General features: G+C 32.5%; 3 protein-coding genes across 4 annotated transcripts in view; 2 read left to right on the forward strand and 1 right to left on the reverse strand.

Moving 5' to 3' along the window:
- The window catches only part of LOC138183849 (alpha-tubulin N-acetyltransferase), a 29,580-nt gene extending 17,181 nt beyond the window's left edge, over window positions 1–12,399 (forward strand). The window contains exons 4-8 of one of the 2 annotated variants that reach the window (XM_069121344.1): window positions 7,349–7,490; window positions 9,368–9,473; window positions 9,717–9,804; window positions 11,268–11,362; window positions 11,753–12,399. In XM_069121344.1, coding sequence (XP_068977445.1) covers window positions 7,349–7,490; window positions 9,368–9,473; window positions 9,717–9,804; window positions 11,268–11,362; window positions 11,753–12,035 — 714 coding nt within the window. In that variant the 3' untranslated portion in view covers window positions 12,036–12,399. Of the gene's footprint in view, window positions 1–7,348; window positions 7,491–9,367; window positions 9,474–9,716; window positions 9,805–10,177; window positions 10,225–11,267; window positions 11,363–11,752 lie in introns of both variants that reach the window. The other variant, XM_069121434.1, reaches the window with a different exon arrangement.
- Window positions 12,400–12,833: 434 nt separating this feature from the next.
- On the reverse strand, window positions 12,834–14,411 carry LOC138184741 (polyisoprenoid diphosphate/phosphate phosphohydrolase PLPP6). The gene is made up of 4 exons (XM_069123029.1): window positions 14,252–14,411; window positions 14,048–14,182; window positions 13,839–13,938; window positions 12,834–13,745 (listed from the first exon to the last, which is right to left on the reverse strand). The coding sequence occupies exons 1-4, from the start codon at window positions 14,258–14,260 to the stop codon at window positions 13,351–13,353; spliced, it is 639 nt and encodes a 212-aa protein (XP_068979130.1). The 5' UTR covers window positions 14,261–14,411; the 3' UTR covers window positions 12,834–13,350.
- A 64-nt stretch (window positions 14,412–14,475) lies between these two features.
- On the forward strand, window positions 14,476–15,795 carry LOC138184141 (uncharacterized). The gene is made up of 5 exons (XM_069121882.1): window positions 14,476–14,688; window positions 14,742–14,866; window positions 14,943–15,281; window positions 15,366–15,633; window positions 15,714–15,795. Exons 1-5 carry the CDS (start codon window positions 14,642–14,644, stop codon window positions 15,778–15,780), a joined length of 846 nt encoding a protein of 281 aa, XP_068977983.1. The 5' UTR covers window positions 14,476–14,641; the 3' UTR covers window positions 15,781–15,795.
- The last annotated feature ends 74 nt before the right edge of the window (window positions 15,796–15,869 follow it).

Below are 15,869 nucleotides of genomic sequence, written 5' to 3' on the forward strand. Positions count from 1 at the left end.
ATACCCCCTTAAAGCTCAGGTAGCTTTCTCGAAAGAAAACGCGAAGGGATGTGTGATATTGGTAGTAAAAACGTTCTTTTTTATTTATACATAGGTCTAACGTCGCATCAACCGCGAGATTATTAGCTGCGGAGGCGGATATGCTTGAAGCTTTACGTCAATAAAATAAGAAAAGTTTTGTTCGTAAACGCTTTGAATTGTTTATGAAATTCACGTTTGTACGAACATAAGTGAGAAGCTACGATCTAGACGCTAAAATCCGTTTCATTCGCTACATAATAGTTTGTAGAATATAGTTTACAGTTTGTAGAATTGCGTATGAAATTAGTGGCTTTAGTTGGCAGAAGACTCCGGTGGAATACGAAAAAAGCTCGTATGGTATTTTCGAAGGAACTGCGAGAAGATTCGACGTTGATAGGAAAAAAGAGATTTGTTCGAGACGCTTTGGATTACTTGTGAAATTCGTATTTCTATGGAAACGAAACTAGGAAATTGAGACGTAGAGATTTGTCGTATCTATTAGATATCGTGACAGGTACGGTATTTTGCATATTTTTGCACGTTGTACGCATCTGTTGCACTTTTAAAACAATTTGGTACTTTGAATGGAAATTTGCATAAACTTATATAGAATTGCTTGTTGAATTGAGTAGTTTCAGTCGATAGGAGACCCGCGTGGAATGGAAATTTGAAGCTCAGGCAGCGTTTCTAAGAAGGAATTTGGATTATTTATGAATTAAAAATATAACCGACGACGAAACTAATTTAATACTTTGAATGGAAATATTATGAAATTATATATTGAATTAACGACTTTAGAACGAATATTTTTAACTGGCAAGAAACTCGCGTGGAATGCAAATTTGAAAGTCAGATAATAATTTTATTGATAGTGGTTAAAAACAGAAATTCGTTATATTTTATGTTATTTACGAACCAAAGATATAATTAATGATACAAACAATTTAAATACCTTGGGTTAATATATTGAATAGCATGTATGGTAAAAATTATAGCCTAGGCGCGCTGAATATGTTGTTGAACGTGTTAAACGATACGGATAATCATAAATATGTTAATCTCGTTTTAATACGAATCTCGTTTTAGTCTTGTGTGTGTGTATGTGTATATATTGACAATTATTGCCACCAGAGAAACAAACATTTTTCTCAATATTTCCAAACTATTAGTTATTCGGTTTTTGCTATTCAAATTATAAATAGCTAACTTATAAAACGCTAATAAATAGCGAAAATAAAAAAGAGAGAGAATTTCACGCTTTATTCGTATCTACTTAATAATTATTATGTAGATTCAAGATTTTATATAGCATTTCTGTCACCTCGTTTGTTTACTTATCATCAAAATAGCGTTCGCAACATATTGTTTTGTGCTAACATTGAATTGTATAACCATTGAATTTGTATAAACATTGAATTTGTGATAATGTTAATGAATTTATGAGGGCAAAAAGAGTAGAATGGAACGAAAAATTGGCGTTCGTGTTTGGTATACCAGATTTTTTCCTCCGCTCTGTTATGGTCGCTGCACTTCTGTCAGAATCACGGCAAGTGCTGTTGGCTTGTGAACTCACCTCGTGTTCCTGTGAACAGTACTCGACTAATACCAGATTGCCAACCGGTGCGCGGTACTTTTCCGTAATTAAAGCTTATTAGCTTCGGTTCACGACATTTTATAGAACCTGCTGTTGACATACGAACCGTACTTTTCCCCTTTTCTGTTCGAAATTTCAATCACAAAGAGTATGCATTCTTTTAACAAATAGAAAAAGAGAAACTTAACTTGCTACTTAACACATTCTGCATTAATAACAGATTTTCATAAATAAAATGTTCATTTGCTAAATTCCTCTTACTATGCTGTTGACTCTTCGCTGTATTAATACCTAACACGTTCGTTGCATTACAGGTATTTGGCAATATCAATACCTTTTATATATGTATAACGTTTCACGTTGCACGTGAATTTATTATACAACTTTTCTTTCCAAATACCCTTCGCTTTTTATCGATATTCCGCATCTAAATTAACATCATCACATTTATCAAGATCTACGTAAAAGCAAAGCCCATACGTGCCAATTGTAATGCAAGATACAAGCAACGAATATGTTAATCAAGGGAAACGCAACGGAAGATCAATGTTGCAAGAACAGCTGAAATTCCATTCTTCTCTAATTACGTGTTTTAATACGACCATCCTAAACGTTTGCTCTTCTCGAGACACGCAAGATGTTCGTTTACGTAGCGTCTGACTTACATAAATTTTATTGCGTTAATCATCGTACGTGTTTACTTTATTTACAAAATCGTTCTACCATTTCAGAGTTATAAATCGTCTAAAGAGATCGTAAACGATGGAAATAGAGAAGGGGAGAATTTTTAACGTAATCGTCCTAAACTGTTCCTGCTTTAAAAATACGGAAGGTATTGACCCGGCGTCGTATCAAGTTTATTTTTAAATTTTATTGCGTTCAACGATGTAATCTTTTAATCTCGCCCAGGACTGTTGTTACTTAAAAAATCCTTCTTCTGTCTTAGAGTCGTGGAATCATACGGCATCTGCAACGAATTAGACTTTGCAAGTAGCTGTCTAAAGAGATCGTCAAAATGGAAAATAAGAAAGGGAGAGAATCTTTTAACGCAACCTTCATAAACTTTTCCTTCTCGCAAAACGCGAAAGGTGTTAAGGGGGTATTCTGGTCTAGAGGCATGAATTTCGGGCGATTTTTGAAGCTCTGTACAAGCGAAACAAAAAATATTTTTGCTGTCCTTCTTTTTAGCATTTGTTTATTGATATTTCGAGATTACGTAAAAAATTCACTGAAAAAAAAACTCAATATTTAAAGAGTTACGAGCTGGCAAAGTGGGTGCTGCCAAAAAAATGGGGTGTCGTGGCGTGCATGATATCAACCTTTCTGGTCATCCGAAACAAAAAATGCGAACGGATTCTTAATTAGTATGGATGCCGCTATCGTCTGAACTTTGGAAAAGTCAATACAACATTTTTTCACAAAATGACGGCCGTTTGAAAAAAAATGTCTTATTTCGCACGTTTTTTCGACAATTGCGAACGTTTAAAAAATAGTAATATTAAAGATTTTGAGCTGAGCGTGGTCCGAACGATAGAGGAGTATATAAGGAATATTCAGACCAAATTTAAAATAAATCGGTTCGTTAGAACTTGAGATATCGTGCACGCCAACTCGAAAAAAGTAGTTTCGAGAAAAACGCGTTTAAAGTTTTGAGACAAGTTTACTCGGACAACGTCTACCGTCTACTATTCATTTGTTGCGGTCAGACCGGAGCAGATGCCGCGTCACAAAAGTGGCTATAACTCATAAAATAATTGAAATTTTGAAAAATCCTTTTAAGGACATATTCTTGAATGTCTAAGCTTTGGAAATATGAAAAAAAAATGTTCGATTTTCTCAAATTTCTAGACCAGAATGCCCCCTTAATTCTCATTGCGAGAAGGAAATTCCGTTTCGTGCACTGCTGCTGATTCTCTTGTGTTAATCTTTTCCCTTCGTTCTGTTCAATTTCATTTGCCCACGAGCATGTGCGAAACGACGATGTTTCGCAACGTTCGGCTTAACGAGCAACAGCACGATTTTGCGTAAGATTTCCATGGAAGTGGTCTGCATCAAGATCGCTGGGACGCCTTTCTGCTTTTACTCGGGAAGTAATTACGTCTCGTTTACACCGTCCAACACACGGTTGTTCACATCCTCTACGTGTGGGTGGATAGCAATTTCGTACGCAGGACACGAACTCGTGTAAGCTGTTCCTTCTTTAACTCTGCCACTCTTAACGCCAACCATAGTCGGTATCCGTGTTAGAAAACCTGTGAATACGAATGTCGATTATAGTCGCCACGTAACGAACCATGACTGCTACCGTCGATCATCGGCGTTCAGGTAATGATTAGACTGCGGATGCTTATGCAAATTTTACGAACTTTTACGAACGTCAGTAGGAAAACGGAACTTACGTAGAAATTTTACCTAGTAAATATCATAACGAGTATCACGCTTTGCATACTTCATATAGCTTTTTATATCACGTACAGTATGCATCTTGCGTATTTTTAGAATTTTGAATTCTTCATGAATGCATAAAAATCCCGTAGTCTAGTCTGGTAATAATTTATCCGATACTAATTACGTAAGACGACCATCTGTACTGTTATTTCGATCGTCGTACTGCAAAATGTGTACCGAATGAGTGCTTGAATTCGTATGCTGATTTCCTACTGCATTTAGTGCATGTGTACTGCTTTGTACTGCTTTCTATTATTTAGGAAGAATAGTCGTTGAACTGTAGGAAACTGCAAATACCGATACTTCATTCGCATAGGTTTTAATCGATTCTTTGGCGTTTAATTCGAACACGACGAACGTTAATGTATTATCTTAATATCTGCACTCTGTTTCTTCATATTCTAAGATAATCGAATTATATGAATTGTAACCGAAGTACGTTTCGAAGGATTTTAAACGTCGATGTTACTGTTTTTCTACGCACAGCGAATATTCGCGACGAAATCGCTGGTACAATAATACGTACACAAGAGTCGTACTCGTAACTATGTATGTACGTGGTAAAGAAAGGGTTAAAGATACGCTCGGATACTTACAAGTTACAACTACCAGACTTCCGTTCTCTTCCCACCTTCGATAACAGACATTCCCGACGTCTGAAACGATACCATCGCGATAGTCTGGCAGATAGCTTATTTCAAACAAAATCAAATATTTCGGCTCTTTTTACGCCGAATAGACATTAAACGTATATATGATATAATATATTAATTAAACGCACACGTAAACGGATACCGATCGTACATACGAATTCAATTAAAGCTATAATTGATGATAATCAAGTTCTCGTGTACGTTGCCGTATGAAAATATAGATTAGAATTAATTAATGGAGTCAATAACGATAATTATTAATGTCATCGCGAATTGATTTAAGTATCAAATTAATTACATATAGTTTAAATTAATTTATCATGGAATTAATAGCAATTAACGAATAGTAGATCGATATAGGTAATCTCAGAAGTCTTCTTATAATTTTAATTTAGATTCTTTCTTGTTGAAATTGAAAAATTTATGTAATCTTTCACCCTGCGTAGGTTGCAAGGATATATAAAAACAGAGGAATGACAGAACGAGAGGGAAAGTGTTCGCAGGTTGGTTAGAGTAGGATGATGAGAGAGAGAAGGAGGAAAGAAAAGCTGAAAGGTGGAAAGAAGAAAGGAAAGGAAGGAACGGTAGAGATGAAAGGAAAAAGACGAAGCAAGAGGAGGAAATAAGAAAGAAAGGATGAAAAGAAAAGAGAATCCCTTAGTACTTGTTTATCTTTGTTCCTGCTAATTGCGTAATTCTAACAGGAATGATCTGATACTCATTCGTTTACATAAAGATCGATGTCGTAATACGGATGAAAGTTACCGTGTCGTTTGTTGTTAGATACATTTTCGATGGCATTTTCAGATCTCCGATCTTCACAGAATTAAATACAAATATACTAACGAACTTCGATCTCTTACACGTATTTGTTTCATCGATCTCATTATATATTCCAAATTAGTTGCGGAATTTTATCTTCTTGTCGATCGAATATTTACAAGGAAAAATCATATTATACGCATGGTGAAATTATTTAATGAATTTCCAACGAATTAATTTGTTTCGTGCGATAATTAGGAATAAGAGAAACGACGCGAGAAGCGCGAAGTCGATGTAAGAAGCGTGTTACTATACGTGTACCGTTACACTGCAGCGATCTAAATGAAGGATTTCTTATTTTTTCGTGCAGTTGAAACAGCACACAGAGCGGAACGTAAGGCGACCGAACACAAAGCCAGTCCTTAAACAGAGTAACGACTGGCCTCTTTTTCCTATCCTTCTTTCAAAGTTCCTGCAACCTGTTTCTTGCCCGTGCACGGATCGATAGTAATTTTCTTTGGTTTCTTGTGGAACGACCGGCGCTCGAATCCCAAGTTCACCGACGAAATCGTGGCTCGCGTGCAATTCTCTAATCACCGTTTCTCAACCTAACTGTACGTGTAACTGTCCATTGTCGAACGTTATATTCTCATGCCATCTTTGTAAACTGCACTTATTTCCTTATAGTCCGACACATTCCTTCGATGTCAGTTTAAATACATTCTTCGGTACTTCCTGTATTATTGTTAGAGACTGTAAGAATGCATAGTGTGCATAAGTATACTTAAGTACTATAAGTATATAAGTGCTGTAAGTATATTAAATACTATAAGTACTTAAGTATAGTACTTAAGTATATTTTTATATACTAAGTTTATTAATTTTATATATAAAAATATACTTAAGTACTATACTTAAGTACTTATAGTATTTAATATACTTACAGCACTTATATATAAAATTAATAAACTTAGTATATAAAAATATACTTAAGTACTATACTTAAGTACTTATAGTATTTAATATACTTACAGCACTTATATACTTATAGTACTTAAGTATAAGTATAAAATTAATAAACTTAGTATATAAAAAAAAAGTACTATACTTAAGTATATAAAAATAGTCAGATATATATAAGTAAATATTCGAAAACATGCAAGTATACTAAAACGCGTGTACCATTTCTTCGAATATTTAACAAATTTTGTATCAATTAAGAGGGAGAGTTAAGAAAACATGTAGAAAGATATTTGACAAAATAGTCGATAGTTTATTTATCTTTTCGTTTATAATATCGTAATCTCTTAATTTTCCCTGTACTTCGTGGCGTTCGTCTTTATTCGTTTCCTTCTTTCGTTACGCCGAATAATTTCTTACATACTGTACAGAATAGAAAATATAACGAAATATATCGAAAAATGTTAATTATCGGTCACGAAGTTGAGGACGCTAGATTAGATCTTCGATTTTTTAACGTGCAAAGAGATTAAAACCGACATTAGATATCAAGAGAAAATACTCGCACGCTTACGACAGCTAATTTCGTGACTTGTTCCCGATAAGAAACAACACCGTGCAGGCTACTGTGGCAAATTAGTAGACGGTCTTAAAGAGGAGCGTGACAAAAGGTCATTATGCGTGGGTTTTACGGTTGCAGGTAACCCGAAAGGTGATTGAACTCGTTAAGATTATTTGCTGCGTTAGTTTATTTAAAGCTCTCTTACGGAATATAAAATAGGAATTATAATGTAAAGGATCAATGAAATATCAAATTATTTGAAATGTCGACTATTTCTACGTATTTCTGTGTATTTGTTTTCTATATATTTTCACAATAATAATGCTTCTTGTCATTTTTACTTTTCAGGAAGAGAATATTAGGCCCGTGAAATTGGCGATCGATAGACCTTCAGAGAAATTCTTAGCCTTTCTGGACAAATACTACGGTCTCTCGAAGATTATTCCACAGAACAATAAATTTGTCGTTTTTCAAGGATTCTTTGACGACGGTACGTACCTTTTACTTCCTTAAACTTCCTCGAATCTTTAACATTTCGTGGTATCCATTGTTTCATTTAGAAACGATCTCAGTTACGAAAAATCAGTAATTATCACGTACACATAATTTTTATTTAACTTATTCATAGAATTTTACTCGAATTAATCTTCTTGTTTCTCTTATAAAATGTTTCTAAAATATTAAAATATTACCCATGCAATTGGAAGAGAGAAAATAGAAGAATCGAAGGAAATGATGAAAAGAAAACCTCCATGAATTCAGAAATATTGCAGCATTTTGGTCTTACTATACTGTACCTGTAATCGCTAGACTGCGGATGTTTATGCAGTTTAATATTTTTATTGACGTTGGTAAAGAAACGGGACTTAAATACGAATTTATTTTATCAATTAAATATCCTAACGAATGTTTTATTTTAAATAATCTGTATTTCTTTTGCAGATTGCATACATTTTACGAGTTTATGCTCCTGTAAATTCCATAAGCGCGTAGACATCCGCGCTCTAATCTTCTTTATTTTTATGGTGTTTTACTTCAATCCGAGGACAGAAGAACAAAGTTTCGAGGTGTAAACGCTCGTTAAACAGTTACGTTTCTAATTACTTCGTCGAAGAAGTAAACTTGTCGGTTCGTTCGTTAACAACCACTATGCTAGGAATTCTCGTTAGAGCGCAGAGTAAACGCTGATCGTGTTGGTAAATCATTAACGCGCGTTAGTTGCTTCTGTTTAATTGATCGGTCATCTTATCGGTGAAATTCATCTGTTGAAACGATAAATTTAAAAAGAAATTCTTCGAAAGTTTCTGAATACGATAGAAAATGATTAGAAACAGGCCAATTTGAATTTTTAGAAAGTTTCTAAATATTCCTAAGAAGTTTCTAACTATGGTAGAGAAATATTAATCTAATAAAATGGAAGAAGATACCTGATCATTATACAAAAGAAATTTATATCTTCATAAAATCTGTATCCGACTTTTTCTCGTAATTTTAGTTAAGAAATACATCTGAGAATAATAAATGTATAATTATCGTTTCTATAAATTTATTATACAGAATAGATACAGATACAGAGGAATAAATATTTCTCTACGAAATTATCGAATTACTTCTATGAAAGTATTTCTATATAGTAATAACTATAAAGACATATCGTAACTATGGAATTATTCTTTTTTGATTCATGAACAAATTCTAGATCAATCCTATTCACGCATATGCTACAATATCAGTACCATTTTTTACTGACAAACTGAAAATTTGACGAGCGTCTCGTCTTCAAGGTATCTCCATAAAAATACAAGGTAGTCTGTGAGTCCATTGTCGATCTGCTTTCAAGTTAAAGGTACGAAAATGGTGATACGAAGGTCGAGTTTCGCCTTGTAGTTGATCCTTCGCCGCAAGTGCCCTAAATCGGTAATTCTTACCCGCTGTGGTATAAAATCGCGGTCAATGTCAACCTATGTAATGACCCTATTATGTAAATCCCTTGATCGATTCGAAGCTGTCCTTAAATGATGAATTCGCTGACTCGACATTCCGTTGATTATGAACGAGTCGATCCAATTTCCTTGACATCGGATAGCTTATGGTAGGATATGAAATTGCTCGTTTTAAATTCTTCTACGCTATGACGAGACAGGCTCACTTGCGAAAATTAAATGAGATGATCGATAAGATTGATTGATAGATAAGATGATTGTATAGCAGTAAAGCGAATTTAGTCTTATTATTGGATTAACATTGTTTTCTTAAGTTAGATTAAAATAATTGAACTTTACTATTAGGTAATAATTTTTGTGTAACGTTTTCTTCTTCTGTAATATATAGCGTTATTCAATAACATGTTTATTTGATATTTTGCAGAACGTCAGGATGTGAGAACGAATAGATACAGTTTGCCTGCAAAGACCTCGATTGACATTGGTACTTCTAGCATCGTACATAACAATCTTGGAAAGAGTAACTCTAAGTACGAGATTTTATTTATAATGTTTAAAATATGTGTGTATTTTATAAATAATGTATTAAATATATATATATATGTATATAATCATTCATAGCCCAATGATAATATTATTTAGAGTAAGTGGATTATCCTAAATTAAAAAATTACAGTATGATGATTAAATAGTAGATTTAACGATCTTATAAATATTACAAATAAGTGATATGTATATCATTATCGTATTAACAACTTTCATCTTGGTTTCAGCTTAAATGGCGTTGCCTATTCTTCCCCCGTTTCACGCAGTTCGTTCGGTAGATACGCCGCGGCACGACCGCCTTGTTCCATGGCAAATGTAAGTACGGCATCACAGCACACCGAGGATCACCGACAAATAAGATACATAAAAGCAAAATACCAACCATAGCTTCATTTTATGCTGTCTTACTTTCGAAGCAGAATGGTAGACACACCAAGCTTTTGTATTAGCTATGTAATACATACACATATGTAAACTAAACACATATTTTACATTAAGTTATTTGGATATAGCATTTATATGTGAATCGTGTAATAACTATATTTAATAATATTTTTGCACTTAAAACATTCTAATTATTAATTGCTTCGCGATAAAATTCCAACTGCATGTTTTAACACTTGTACGATAACATTGTTAATAGCACAGTAATAACCATGACTAAAAATGCATTAACGCTTTCTTTTAGATAATCCATAACACTGCTGTGCTTGGTCCATCAGCCGAGCGTACTGGGTGAGTAAACTCAAAAGATAGTCATCGAGATTGTTGAACGATCACGCAAAAGCTGCTTACAATATTAATTAGCCTTTAATTTCTTTGTACCTATGGAGGGCGGCGAAGCCCTCTTGGATATCTGACTATCGTTGAAGCTTTAATTAATCTTTCAATAGACGGATAAGTCGTTCCAAACAATGTAACGATACTATTTTCAATTATGTATATCGACTGAATTAATATTACACATTGAATTTACTATAGAGTGATACATTGTTCATTGAAACTTTAAAATACTCAAGGTTGGTCGCTAAAGGGTTAAGGAAAACATGAATAACACGGCAATATGCGATATAAACAGCTTCCACTATTTTTACACTGAATGGTGTATATGCTACCTCTTGCCAGCGCACATTTGTACGCGCATCATATACATATTTCCTGAACCTTTCTCTTGCTTAATTTCTTCAATGTTGCCCCGAGGTTTTGGGTTGAACAAGATCGCTTCGATACTTCGATAGGCAACAAAATATATGTAGATATCCGATTATATTGCTTCCATTAGTTAGAAAATTTCGATATTTATTTAATTATATAGTTAGGTATAGAAAAATGGACTTGCGTATTTAAATGTCACGAATTCTCTATATTAAGTCGATATTAATTCATTCATTCATCGGCTAATGTATTGTAAATATTAAAATGGATATTGTTTATAGCGTTTTGAGAACATTGTAAACATTGAAATATTAAAATTCTATAAAATTTTATAAGAAGACATCGATATTTGGTTGCTGGAAAAGATTGTTAGAAAAGATTTAAATTTAAGATATAAGTATCATCTTATTATTTCCTCTTTAACGCACAGATATGTTTAATTTATTGAACAGGAACTTTTTGTTAGATCAATTTGCGCATGTATGAATGTATGTACGTTATATTTATTTATTGTGATATGTACCGATTATTTTCAACTCTTCACTCGCACCTGTGCATATAATTAAAATGTGTTCACCGGATGTGCTGCATGGACTTTATATTTATTTCCTTTTCGTTGACAGATATTAAGCGATTCCACTCCCATGAAAACACCAGTTCAATATTCCCAATATCCTCTGCACAATGGCAACACGTTCCTTTTACTCTTGTTTTCGGAGTAAGTAATTTCATTTGCGTCACTTGCAAAAATTGTGTGATCCATGCATGATTTATTTTCTTTACAAAAATATTATCATTCATTATCTCATCATATAGGCGTAAGATAATAATTTATTTGAAAAAAAATAACATTTAAAAAATATGTTTTATTTTCAAAAACAAAACCTTATTATTCTGGTGTTTTATATTTTTTTTTTAAATCGATATTGTAATAATGTTTTTTTGCTTAGCATATTTATTAAAAGAATCTATAATTATTCTTTAGGCCTTAATATAATTATTATACTTTGACAACGTAAAATTGCACGCAACAAGCAATTACGATCGTGGAATGCATGTTATCATCAAACATGTTTCCACGCATCTTCATGGGAAGTTACTTTTTCAGTGAAAAACCGAGCACGCCGGCTGCGACTCAACTGAAACCGGAACGACCACGATCGTTGAGCCTTTATTCGGAAGAAGAACAGAAGCAACGTACAAGCGAATTGTCAACAGTACCAACACCTGCTTTACCAGACTATCAACCGACTCCTTTAGCTACCATTTTACGAGAAACAGAGAAAACCGAAAAAAATATGAAACCATCACCCTCGTGTAGCCAAGAAGTAGCTGGTTCCAATCAACATACTCGATTAGATTTAAAATTTTATCATTCTCCTTTATGGTAAACGAAAACAATGGAACAATATTAGAATTATATCATCTGCATGTGCGACAAAATTAAGAACGCTTTACCTCTGATAATAAAGTATCAGTGGAAAGATAATTAATAATAAGCTTGATGAAAATTGGGCAGCTGTGGTAATTGAGGTAAACGTTATGTATTAGTTTATATGACAAAGCGAAAAACATGTATTATAATTGATAAAATCAATTGTTTTTACTTTCTGTGAGAACAATTCATTGGCTATCGTTAATTTATACATATATCATGGGATTGCACTTTGAATAAAAGACACAGAAACTTTTTAATACTTAGTTTACTATGGCTAATAACTTGAGACACGAGGAGAAATTATAAAAGTTATAACTAATTAGGTTAAGCATTCTATTGAAAAAAATATTGGAAATCTTTATGCGTTTTTTAATTTGCACTTGAATACCAGTATAACAGAATACCTATGCTGAAAATGAATATCTAATCGATATGTTTCAATTGACTGAAACGATGATAATATTGAAATTGTTAGTAAGTTATTGTAGGAAACCAGATTAATATCGTAGTACACGACTGACGTTCATAACGTGTAGATTGCATATATACATACATATAGGCTGGCTTGTAATTTTATACGTAGATGAAAATGGTACAAGACATTTTTCATATATTACAAATGTAGCGATACGTAATTTGTACAATAAACTTATCATTCCCCTTTTTTTTACATTATATACTGAACTCTAAAGGAATCTTTTATTATTCCTTTTTAATCTCGTCGAGTTCAACATTTATTGGAACAAAGACGTTTATTACAAAATATATTTATTGATTATGCTCTACAACCTTTGTATTTTCTATTATCAGATTCGTAAAAATCTGCGATATTGCTAGGACAAGGTGGAACCTGAAATTGTTGTCGATAAAAATATATTATGTGATAAGAAAATAAAAGTATATAAATATGATTGCAGTATTTGGTATAAACATCTTCCATAAATTCGTAATTTAAAGCATGTATCATATATAATTAAGAACCATTTCATATCTTATCTCATAAAAGTAATTAACAGTGCTTACATAAACAGTCTTGATAATAATGATGTAACAAAAATAGCACTCTATCTGACAATTACCTTTACTTTAGTATTTTCAATATCAACTTATCTAATTTAAAAATGAATATAAAGAAATATCATATATTTCAATATCTTTCTTTGTTGCAAATGATTAATTAAACGCATAACGTAAATATTATAAAAGATAACAATGATTGACATAATCTTCTATCACTGCTTAATATTATATAAGAAAGTGAATAAATATTAAATATCATATTCTGGACCATCTAGTTTCTCATCAGTTATCCAATATATTAAATTGGAACAAGTTTCAGAATCTAAATATAAAATGCTTACAAGCAATCCTTCAATATAACCTAGAAAAATCCCTGCAGAAATATCAAGAATATAATGCCTTCTCATTAAAAGTCTAGACAGAATTACAGCAAAGATCCATATTGATATTGATAGGAGACAAATATCAGACACGGGCCATAGATATTTAAAGAAATAAAAGATAAGTACCGACCGAGAAGCATGACCCGATGGGAATGAATACTTATCAGGTCCTAGTGAAAAGGGATCGTCGTTAACTGCTGGTCTTCTTCTTCTTATATATGCTTTCAATATAGCAATAATGATAATGTCCAGTATTAAAGCTAAAAACATAATAATAATACCAATAATGTCGATATTGAAAATTGTTTTCTTTCCTAAATATTCAATATATATATCTTGATATTTGTTCTTACCCATTAACAAATTGACTTGCATTTGATACAAATTTTTATTATTAAGAATCCAAATAAATGCAAGTATCGATGTTATCCAGGGTACTGCGTGGCAAGATATCTACACAAATAACACAATTAAAGTTAGAAACTCATGTACAAAGAAATCTGATTTTTTATATAATACTTTTGTTATATTTTTCGTATTTTGTACCAAAGTAAAAACGTACCTCTAACATTTTGTAATGCATTTTTAACTTTCTCATTAGTGGCAAGCTTTCTACACATTTAACAACACTTCTTGTTAACTGGACATCACGGTCTAGTATTTTATTTAACATTGATGGAATTTCTCTTTTAGGATGCTGAAAGCGTTTAAAAAATAAATATATTTTATTATTTAGTATTATGAAATCTTATTAAAAAAAAAATACCTTCTCCATGGTACGTATATTACAGATTAAAAAAGTAAATCTAAAATAATTATTAACAAATCACTGATATCGTCAAACCACAGACTTAGATTCAGAACTTCTGAATTAGAAGTCGCATTGTCTACGAACTTCTGAATTTCATTCTGAACATTTTCAGGAATTAGATATGCAAAGATGGCAGCACCAGCGTTGGAAAAAATTCGAACAATTTCAAACTGACAATTTGGCGACTTTATTGTACTTTCCGATATGACGTAAAACCTTAACTTGAAATTTCATCAAGCTTTGTGCATATACGAGATTATCGGCACTGTCGCGACATACGTCCTATCAATTAAAAGTTCTAGATTAACTGAATAAGGATTGAATTAACTGAATCGCTAATAAAAAATGCAGAAAGATCAGGCGGAAACACCAAAACTGAAACGACTTAGAAGGTAAACACAAAACATTATTTTTTTTCGAGTAGTAATCTTTTATATATTTTTAGGGTACAAAAGGCTTCTACACCAGAACCAGTAAAAAAGAATATAGTGGATCACATAACAAATGTTCGTGCAGGTAGCTCACACCATAGGGCAACAATGGCCCCATCTGATTTTGCTTCACAACAGAGTAAAAATTTTACTTTGACTTCCTGTTACGTTAAAGTTCTACAAAGCTAAAATACTAAACCAATCGTACCATCTAGGTTTCCCAAAAAAGAAAATTGCATTGGATCGTACCTCGATATCGTCTATGCACTCAATGGCAGATGGAACAAAAATAATGGATTCAGAATGCAACGACGTGGAGTTGAAACTCCTTTACGACCAGTATTTACAAAAGATTATGACAGAAATAATTCTAAAAAAGAAAACAAAAGAAAAGGAGAAATTGTTTTTATCTCAGTTGGCCACGATAGCCAAGGAATATGACCACAACGAAGAGAAATTATTTAAATTAAAAACTAGAGAAAGAGATATAATAAATTTGACCGAGATACAAAATGAAATTGATTCTCAAATTCTAGATGTGAATAATTGCACTAGTAAATATTACCTAAATACCATATTTTCACGTATCATTGAATTACCTACATGTTTTTAAATAATTGAATTTGTTATAATTACAGGAGGAGAAGAGAATAAACTAATAGAGAAAATTCTATCGCAGTTACATAATCTTCTAAAACCTCTGGATATACTTCGTTGTGATAATATAGTTCTTCCTGAGACACCCCAGGAGTGGGAAGAAACAAAACAAGCCTTGAAATCGTGTTCAGAGAGTTTAAAGTCTATCATAGATTTAATTGGAACAAAAATTGAATCATATCAAAGCGTTAATGAGGGGATTAAGGAGTTTGTGCGTACTTTAAATAATATTAAAGATCATCAAAGAAGGTATAAAATAACAAATTCTCTGCTCTTTGATAATTATTTTGTATAGTACAATCGCTAACGTAATATCGCTGTTCTTACAGATTAGAAAAAGAACTTTACGAGTTGCAAGCTCTTACATTGAAATCTGCATCCTTGACCTTAATGTAGAGCCAAAATTGATAGGTACTAAATCATACGTAATGCTACGATATTAGATCATTTAAAATATTTCATATATTTGAGAATTACTTGTAATA

Source organism: Bombus flavifrons, chromosome 1 (assembly GCF_040668555.2).
Source record: "Bombus flavifrons isolate JBK064 chromosome 1, iyBomFlav1_principal, whole genome shotgun sequence".
NCBI lineage: Eukaryota > Metazoa > Arthropoda > Insecta > Hymenoptera > Apidae > Bombus > Bombus flavifrons.